The 10,405-nt window shown below is 43.7% G+C and overlaps 1 protein-coding gene across 1 annotated transcript; it reads right to left on the bottom strand.

Moving 5' to 3' along the window:
* Positions 1-1,377: 1,377 nt before the first annotated feature.
* Positions 1,378-2,421, bottom strand: LOC308308699 (NIF3-like protein 1; the record flags this gene model as incomplete). The annotated part of the gene is made up of 1 exon (XM_080754145.1): positions 1,378-2,421. The coding sequence occupies one exon, from the start codon at positions 2,419-2,421 to the stop codon at positions 1,378-1,380; it is 1,044 nt and encodes a 347-aa protein (XP_080610271.1).
* Between the last annotated feature and the right edge of the window lie 7,984 nt (positions 2,422-10,405).

Below are 10,405 nucleotides of genomic sequence, written 5' to 3'. Positions count from 1 at the left end.
TATTGTGAAGACATACTGTAGTGCTATGACTTTGTGAATGTAACACTAACCATACGTTTAATGTTTGTGCCCTCGTATGCTCTCCTTTATATGGACATGAATACATCGTTAGAGAGAGAGAGAGAGAGAGAGAAAGAGAGAGAGAGAGAGAGCGCGCGCGCAATGAACAGTTCATCAATCAACATTTCAGTATTCACATCGATGCAAATGTGCCAAAGTTAGCCAAGAGCCCATATTCATGTAGTCCCTATAGATTGTTAAAATCTATGTGCTACTGTATGTATCAATATAAAACATCGACCTATCAATACAAAACAATACCACAAAACACAAGTATGTCTTCAAAAGACAAAACAGCTACAGTATGTAAATAAAAATTACAATGAAAATTGCAAGTTTGATTCGCTTTAAGCATGCAATCGCTAACGGAGAACACTGTTTGTCTAAACATTTACCGCCATGTTTGAATGATATGTGAGAGGGTGAAAGAGGGCTATTATTTGTTTTATTTTGTTTTATTTTTTCATTTTGTTGCCTAATTTCTTCAAGGAAAACTTTAGTTTTTTACAACAAGGGTTCATATTTTAGATTGTAATTAAAGAATATAAAAGATGAGTGTTAAAATGATTTCATTTACTTCTTTCGATTGTTTTAGATTCTTATTTCAGTGGTTGGGGGCATGCCTAAATATGTCATTTTACACAGAATAAGCCCATTCCCAAGATACAACGCAACCTTTCATGGTTGGATGGACTTATGGGGGCTAGAAGTGTTACTGTAAATAGCAATAAAGAAACTGCTGGCTTATTGTGTCTAAAAAGACATATTTAGCCACTTGTACGCATGCCCCATGCGTACGCATGCCCCACATTTTAGCACGGTAAACGCGATAAAACAATAGAACGAAGCAAATGAAAACATTTTAACACTCACTTTTTCTTTTCTCTAATTACAATCTAAAATATGAACCCTTGTTGTAAAAAAACAAAGTTGTCCTTTAAGTATTTTCGTTGTATTCTGTTATTTACTTTTATTTGTGAATACAAGTTGTACTTTCGTTTGCATGAATTTTTGTTAAAGGTATGGAGGAATGTTCCTCTTTCCCTGATCGTTTCCTCTATTTTTATGAATGATGTTGGCTGAGCACATTCCAGAGACATTAGTGAATGGTGATAGGATAACCGCTGGGGACGACTCGACCTCAGCGGGGGGTGACGTCACTGCTAGCCGCTTGTATCACCATATAAGAGATGATGTCAAGTAACCTTTCTAAGAAAGGTGATTGCAGCCTTGGTAGTGGCCCCAGACACTGATCTGGGGCCAGCGTCACATCTCTCAATAATTTCCTGGCGGCAAAGCGTCATCTTGGAGCCCCAGTCACACCACCTGCAGTGGGTCTCTGTCTGTTTGTGACACAACCACGGTCACAGAGTCGCGCAGGCGCACTGCAAGCCTCTCCCGGAACACAGCCAGGAATCCCCGCTCGCTGTTGCTATGGTCAGTGAGGATGACGCTGGTTCCTTTAGCAATGGCATCCAGCACTTCGTGGTGGGACATCTCACCTGTGATGTAGAGGTCTGCTCTGACACCGTTTAGCACTGAGGCACCTGACCCAGCGCACGCGGCCGCGGTTGACACAGTGGACTCTAGTGTCTGCCTTACACCGAGAGCCAGGCGGAGATGTTTCATCCCCAAATGAGACTTTGTTTTCTCAATGGCCGTTGTCACAGTTACTGGCTGGTCCAGAATGCTGAGTCGTCCTTGTCCATGGCCTGGCAGAGGAGGCTTCTGTATTTGTAGAATGCTGAGAGACTGGCTGGGGCCATTGTGTCGTAGCAGAGTCTGTACACTGGGAGTCAATGCTGAGTCATAGCATGTAGCACTGACATGGACACTGCTGTCGTCTGAACTTGTTACTGAATGCTGTATCAGGGTTCTACTGTCAACAGCCTTTAGTTCTTCAGCGATAGTATTCAGTTCCACTGCACTCCCGAGAGTGAATTCCAGCTTGTGACTCTGTGGGGCACTACAAAAGGCTTGACTCAGCACTGACACCTGGCCACTACCGAGTCCCCCGACAAGCCAATCATTCACCCCTCCTTTAACGCTGTCCCACGAAGTGTGAGGGGAGAAGACCGCCATTCCCGCCTCCACGGCACGGACGGCCAATCGCTGCTTCCAGTCTTGCTGAACCAACCGCTTGATTGACCGGAACAACGGCGGGTGATATGAGATGATGAGGTCGCAGCCCATGGTCTCTGCCTCCTCCATGACAGACTCTGTGAGATCATTGGTCAGCAGGATGGTTCTAATAGGGCGAGCTTTGCTCGGCTCCACCAATAGGCCGACATTGTCCCACGACTCGGCCAGTGACAAAGGAGCAAGCTGCTCGAGCACCTGAAGAACTTCCTTTAGGTCCATTAGGCTTAGTTTGTATGTGAATTGTAGTTGGATTGTGCTTGAGTGTGGTAGTCTACTGAAGGTCAAAGGTCTTGAGGGTAGATTCTAGAAGAGTGTGTTGGTTGAATCCCTATCTCTGCTGGTCGGGTCATCCTGGTGATGTCAGAATATGACCTTATATGGATTACTTGATGTCAGTCAGCTCCATTTATGGAGATATTGCGATCCTCAAAGGAGAGGAACTGCCACGCCGGCAATGGACTCTGCTGAACCACCTGAGAACTGGGGTCGGACGCTTCAAAGCGTCAATGCAAAAGTGGGGCTTGACGGACGGAGCAGCATGTGAGTGTGGGGAGCCGGAGCAGACCGCTGACCACATAATCAACGCCTGTCCTCTGTATAAACCACCCTCGGAGGCCGGCCTCTTCCATGGGACCTGAGACGAGGGCGTGGCTGTACGCTACTGATCTGATGATGACACACAAAAGAAGGAGATCCAGTTGAAGTAGAGTCGATGATGTCAGACGTAGTACCAACTTGGAAGGTAACTATGGTAACCTGACAAACAAACAGTTGATGTGAAACACCGTTTTTTTTTTTTGTAACACAGTATAGCCCTAGTTGCTTCTTTTGGGCTTTCGGCAAAATAAAGTTTATCTAGGAGGGGAAAGATGGATGGAATAAAGTCGGACAAGTACTAGTCAGGTTGCCCTGCAGGGGCAACAACACTAAAAAACTAATTTAAACTGAGGAAAAAGTGTCAACATGTCCCTCAGTTGAATATAAATTGGTTGTGACGTACAACAAAGTCAATGAGAGCATAAATGAGCCTTGAGGCACTAACTACAGCCACACAGGGCCACCCGAGAGTGAGTTGAATATCTAACCTTGGCTTAGTTACATTTCTCCATAGTGAGTGAGTTGATGGATGGTGTAAGACTCCTCTATTTAAACGTCTTGCTTGTCATAAAGGAGGGCGCGCAGACACACACACACACACACACACACACACACACACACACACACACACACACACACACACACACACACACACACACACACACACACACACACACACACACACACACACACACACACACACACACACACACACACACACACACACACACACACACACTCTCTCCTGTTGTCAGAGAATGAACACATTCCGTCACAGACGTGTGCCACATACAACTAATGTTCCAGAGAATTGAACATGCCATTCCTAGATTGCATTGCGGGGGGCAATTTACATGTTGTAATAAGCTCCACATATATCACACTGTGGGAGATTATAGGGAGAGAACTGTATCTCCCCCCCACATATTCACACACACACACACACGCACATGCACACACACAAGCGCACACACAAATGCTTCCCACCCACAGATAGATGTGCCCAGGGCCACAAGCACTGTCACATAGCCCGTCAACACACAAATCGGCAATTACACACAAACACACCCTCATCCAAACAGACTGCAGTGTGTTATGTTACGAGCTTGTTTATTTACGTGTGTACGGCTGCAGGGCGCATTACGTTGCCAGACAGATGGATTAGGAGTCTGTGCACCGCCAAATAATCACATGAATGTATCAGAGAGAGAGAGACAGAGACAGACAGAGAGATTAAAGAACAACAATAGAGAAATAGAGAAATAGTTGACAGGTAAATGAGGGATGGGGAAAGAGCGAGAGAGAGAGAATTGAGGGGAGGGGAGGGGAGGGGGCTTAAAAGAAAGGGAGACAGGCCAATGGCACAGAGACAGAGAGGATGAAAACGAAGGAGAGAGAGGGAATATAGAGAAATGGTTTTGACACCAGATTGGCTGATCTAGTTATTTGCTCATTTTCTGTGAGTGTGCGCGTGCGTGCGTGCGTGCGTGCGCGTGTGTGTGTGTGTGTGTGCGTCAAGGGAAGTATATAGTGCCATCCCAACCACACGCACGCACAAAATCACATACAAAAGCGTGCACACACTCACAAAAGCACACACAAAAAAGCGATTCCTTTTGCCTTGGATCGTTCTCGTTCCAGACAGTTCGTTCATGTGCCTGAAGAAGTTTTTTTGCAGTCTGTTGCAAGTAGCTTTGAGACTGCGTAGTTGTTTTCCATGCGGCAACATCTTAAACATACTGTAGTTGGGATAGTTCTGATCTTTCTCCTTTCTCGCCTCCTCCCCTCCCTCTCTTATTACTTTCCCTTCCTTCCCTTGCTAGTGTGGTGCCAATTAATAGGCAACACTAATAGTTCTTGCCCAACTTTAGAGACAGAGTAACCCCAAAAGCTGATCAACTCTATAGAGTAACCCCAAAATCTGCTACGTTGTTGTTGAGATCGTTTGTTAGTGAATACATGATGTTCCCCATTGACTTGAATGGGAAAATGCTAAAAGGGCAACCACACTTCTTTCTAGTTTGTTCCTTATTAGTTTGGTTGCTGTGGGCAACACACTATTGTATTCAGTCCGAGAATCTTTTGCCAGCAAAGTGAACCTGTGTTTTGTAAACCTTTTGAGTGATGTTATCCCAGGTTGTATAAGGCTGCACAAGAGTGAATATTTTGGTCATGCTTCACTTGACACCCACAATATGTAATATAAATGTAAGACGGAATTCATTTCCCAGTGTATTCCTTGCGACTCACGTCAGTGCTACCACACAGCGCTCAGGGTAGAAGACAGCGTTAAGTAAATAACAAATGTATTAGTATAAGACGGTCAAAGGGACAGTGCCCTCAATACCCTCATACTTGACCTAACTACTCCAAAGTGCACCCAGGCACAGCACTATAGGGAGAAACCACGATCAGGTAGCCTACCGCCCAATCATTGAACAAACATGGGAAATTTATTTTTCTACTACTCTACCACCAAAATGTGGAATGCCCTGACACTATCCAAAAAGATGTAGGCTAGTCTACATCACTGGTTTCTTTCCAAATTGCCTTGAAAAGACATCTACCAGGAGACAAGGGGAAGTAAATGCATATTCCCATTTCCTTTTTTACCTAATTGTTCCTTCTTTTTAATTACTGTTTTCTATCTATCTATGTATAATTGTGTTAACTGTCTCCACCAGCCCAAAAGGCATGATGGCCAAGACTATTCTTTTGCACCCTGTCCATCTTAACGTCTTAATGTGAAGCAAAACGGTGATTGTGTGCTTTTCTTTTCTTTAATCCTCTGCCAATGCTCCAAAGTTTAAGAATGGCCTTTCTGTGTTGGGTCTGTTTCTCCTAATTGGCTTTTGAATGGGATGATACAGTACGCGTATGATATGCAGAACTATGTGTTTTATATTCTGCTCCCAGGGCTATTGTCTGTCTAGTCTTTTATGCTGTTTTAACTCAAACACATTTTATTTTTCTGCGTACTACTGTATGCATGTCTTTTTCTTCTGTTCCTTGTGTTATATTGTTTATATGTTATGCTCTTTTAACCCCAGTCCTAGCATCCCTATTGTACACATCTTCAGTGACAGGATTTGGTGAAGACAGAAAAAGACTACAGGTACAGTTGCACCTCATGTCTGTTTTACTCAGTGTTGATTTTGACAGCAAATGTTAGTTTAGCTTTAGTCGTATTTTAGTCATCTGAAAGTTTTAGTTTTAAATATCATGGGAGTTTAGTCGACTAAATGTACAGTTATTTCAACAGTTCAAAGGATTGATCCTTAACACTTTTAATCATGATTGCATTAATGTTTTAATATTGTGTTTTTTATTGTTATACAGCTACATTGAAAATGAGGGCCTGCCCTCAACTGTACTTCCGAGTATGAATAAAGGTGATGATGATGATGATTTAGTCGACACAAATGTATTTTGGCAGGTCTTGATGACATCGAAAAAGCTGACTTTACACTTGGTTGCATGCAGAGAATAGCTGATCTACAAGCTCGTCGCAGCGCGATGCGTTGTGAATTTCAGAGAGCATGCAACACCCGAGCACAACCAAACATAAAATGACTTGTTTTGGATCTCTTCTCCACTAGTCCCTCCATAACATTTTAGTCTAGTTTTTATTTGTTGACGAAATTGTCAATATATCTAGGCAGTCTTAGTTTTAGTCATCATAGCTTAATTTTTATTTTGTTTTCGTCTGTGAAAAAAGGTAGTTTCGTCATGTTTAGTCGACAACAACTTATAATTAAAGGTGTATTTGCAACTCATGTCTGTGTGACTAAGAATAGAGCATTTAAGTGGTTCACTCATATGCCGCACAACAGCACTCTGGTCACTTTGGTTGTGGTTAAATGTGCTTTAGAAATAAAATGCACAAGACCTGGTACCTTTGTTTACCCTTCTCTCCTTCTTTCTTTCCTTCCTCCTTGCAGTCCTCCCTTCCTTCCTTTCCTTCATCTTTCTTTCCATTTCTTCGCATAGCTGAAATCCCACCTCTGTGTCTGACCCAGTTTTTCATTGCTTTTTACTTTTTTCTTATGTTTTCTTATTTTTTGTATCTGTCAAACCACACTGGGAAAAGGAAAGACATTCCCTTTTTTCTCCAACCAGAGAGACAAGTCATTTTCAGAGATGGATTGGTTTGCAGAAGTTCTACACCCGAGACGAGTAAAGAAAGAAACAGCTTGAGTCTGCGGGTAGCGCTGGCCGCCTCAGGATAGAAACTGATGTCTACCTTTCTACTGCAGTGGTTTACTGGAGAGCCAAAAGTAACTGCTGTAACACACACACACACACACACACACACACACACACACACACACACACACACACACACACACACACACACACACACACAGACATGTACAAAACCCCAGTTATTGTCTTTCAAATGCATTGCAGAGTTGTTGTGTTTTAAAGTAGTTCTGCAGGCATGCAGTTTTGTAGAGTGTAATTTTGGAAGTTTAAAGGCTGTAAGCGGATACATGTTCTGTCCTTCATGATGTGCTTCTAGTTTTTGAGGTACGAGCAGCAGGTACGAGCATGGCATCAGCGATGCAGGTAATCCATTTAATTGACTATAAACAATTGATCATTTAATGAAATAACTGGTTCAAAATCAATCCCTATTTTGTGCATGCGAACGGTGAAAAGTTTAAAAAGAAAACGTAAAAATAAGTATGAAACATTGACATTTGGCTGTTGTCACCATTTTAAAATGACAGTATAAATATAAAAATGGTTGCAGGCCTACATGGCATACTGTATATGGGCTCATAACTGAACACAAACCTAATCACAATACATTTTGTGCACAAAGGATGTGAGAGTGTGGGACCTATGGACAGTGCACACATGCAAACACAAACACACATGCACGCACGCACTACATTTTGAGCGTATACTGTGCTGATTCATACACAAAAGCAACCATCGGCTCTCCACTCTCCCATAGATCCCATATCACAGTGGAGGCAGAGGCTGAAGGGTTTCGCCGGGAGAGAGAAGCAGCTCCACATCAGAAAATGAGAGTGACCCCTCGGCTTTTATATATCCCAGCGTTCCCCGTGACCCCGGCACCCGCCCACCCGCCCCCCTCTCGCCCACGCCGCCCCGGCTCATCACACAACAATGCCTTTCCCATTATCTCTCTCCCCGCTGCCTCCCTCGCCACTCCACAATATTTACCCCCACAATGATCTGATTTGGGCTAAAATAGGTGCAGTGTGTGCACGTGTGCGTGTGTGTGTGTGTGTGTGTGTGCAAGGGGTTTGTGCACACCCATTGAAACGCTGAAAGAGTCTCCAGAGCGCCGTATAATGTTGCCGTCAGGTAGAAACCTTGTATCTCCCGTATTTTGTCTCGTAAATGAATGCCCTAATTCCTCAGAGGATAGGAGATCTAAAAGCTCACAACACGACGCGATGCAAAACACATTGTGAGCTCGTAGATCGGCTTACCTTTCACCATTAAAAAAGGAATGCCTTTGGACTTACAAGGTTTCCACCGGAGAGCAATGATTATATAGGTTTGCAGTGCACAGGTGTGTGCCTTGGTGTAAAGAACTAAGTACTGTACATGCACTCAAGTACTGAAGCCTACTTATATACACTTTTGAGGATTTTTTTACTTTACTTGAGTATTTCCAATTTTCAATACTTTTTACTTCTACTCCACTACGTCTCAGAGGTAACTTGTAGTACTTTTACTAAAAAACTTTAGTTACTTGTTACCCTAAATACTTTGGCTATTGACTAAGTGACGATCTACAATCTCACAATGCTTGCTTTGCGACGCATTGTGAACTTGTGGATCTGCTATTTTCAAAAGATTTTAATACATTTTATACATAAACGATAGCTTGTGCAATGGGGAAAGTACTTTTACTTTTGGTAGGCAACTTTAAGTATGCTTTTGATGCCAATACTTTTGTACTTTTAGAAAAAGAAAATATAATAATAATACCGAACTTGCAACAGACTATTTCTACATTATAGGGTATTTATACTTTTACTTAAAAAATTTGAGTAGGCTACTTCTCCCATCACTGGAGGCGTGTGGTGTGTGCGGCGCAAATGGCTTCCAAAAGAAGCGCCCTTATCGCTCCCTCTTCTCTCGCTCTCTTCTCCCCTATGAGCCTTTCAAATAGGTAATTATGGGAGCAATGAATGGAGGCTGTCTGCTCACTGGCTCCCTATTGTAGCAGCACCTGTCCCCCCATAGACAGCAATTACGTGGCACGCTGGAGGATAGGGAACCAGCCATTGTCTGCACACAGCCTGCCAGAGTGTGTTTGTGTGGGTATACGAAACACATGTGTCTAGAGGTGTTTGAGTGTGTTTACCTGCCGTGTCTGTGTGTCTGTGTGTGTGTGTGTGTGTGTGTGTGTGTGTGTGTGTGTGTGTGTGTGTGTGTGTGTGTGTGTGTGTGTGTGTGTGTGTGTGTGTGTGTGTGTGTGTGTGTGTGTGTGCGTGCGTGTGCGCGCACAGATATACATTCACATAAAGTACTGCATGTTGTCGTAGGCAGGTGTTGTATGTCCAAAACCTTCCTTTTTTGTTTTTTGTCATGAAACCATTATTTTAAAAAACATTTAAAGTGTTTTTACTACTGCACTCGCCTAACCTCAATGACCATCAAAACCTCCACCGGCTGTCCGTCAGTCAGTCACGTCTATACCCCCCCACGACCTGACGGTCGCTTATCTCCCGATTTAGGGAGTCTTACTGGCAGTTACTATCAAAACCTCCACCGGCTGTCAGTCAGTCAGTCAGTCAGTCAGTCAGTCAGTCAGTCTGTCCATCACCTCACCTCACCTCACCTCACACTTTTGCCCTACTCATATCTCCGCCACCGTTGCCCCTATCCATGCCAAACCTTGCACACACACTCCTTGGATGGCAACTCACAACCTCCACCCCTCTTCTCACATGGCCCTCTTCTAGCGCTCCCATCAGGCCGATTTTTGAAAACACATTTTTGGACACTGCGCCTACACATTTTGGCCTAAAATCACAGAAAGCGGTACACAGTATCTTTAAAGTCATGTCAGCAACATGGATCTGTCCCATTTCCCATATTCCCTCCTGATTGGCTACGATTGCCTTCTAAAGTTTTCGTATGCGACCTGACGGTCACTTATCTCCTGATTCTTAGTCTTACTGGTAACGTTTTTTACTGATTAGGTGCTTGGGTCTACCTACGGTATTTTTCTAGATTGATATTGCAACGCATTTGATGTATTGATGTTGATGTATTGATGTATTACCTGCTTATTGTAAGTCGCTCTGGATAAGAGCATCTGCTAAGTGCCTAAATTGTAAATTGTATGATGAAGTAGGGCTTTGATTTATGAAGAAACACACAAATTTGAAACTTGTTTCTGCCTGACAGTGACGATGAGCTGCACGTGTGTGTGCGCGACTGTGCGTGTGCATGTGCGTGTGCGTGCGCGTGCGTGTGTGCGTGTGTATGCGCGAGTGTGTGCGCGTGTGTGCGTGTGTGCGTGTGTGTGTGTGTGCGTGCGCGCGCGCGCGCGAGTGTGTCATCAGCACAGACAGTGTCCAGGGGAGAAGACATTCAACAACACTGGCTCTAA

This window comes from Nannobrachium achirus, assembly GCF_963921795.1.
Source record: "Nannobrachium achirus genome assembly, chromosome: 23".
Lineage (NCBI taxonomy): Eukaryota > Metazoa > Chordata > Actinopteri > Myctophiformes > Myctophidae > Nannobrachium > Nannobrachium achirus.
Note: the sequence above shows the minus strand (reverse complement) of the source record. Positions and strands in the feature narration are given on the sequence as shown.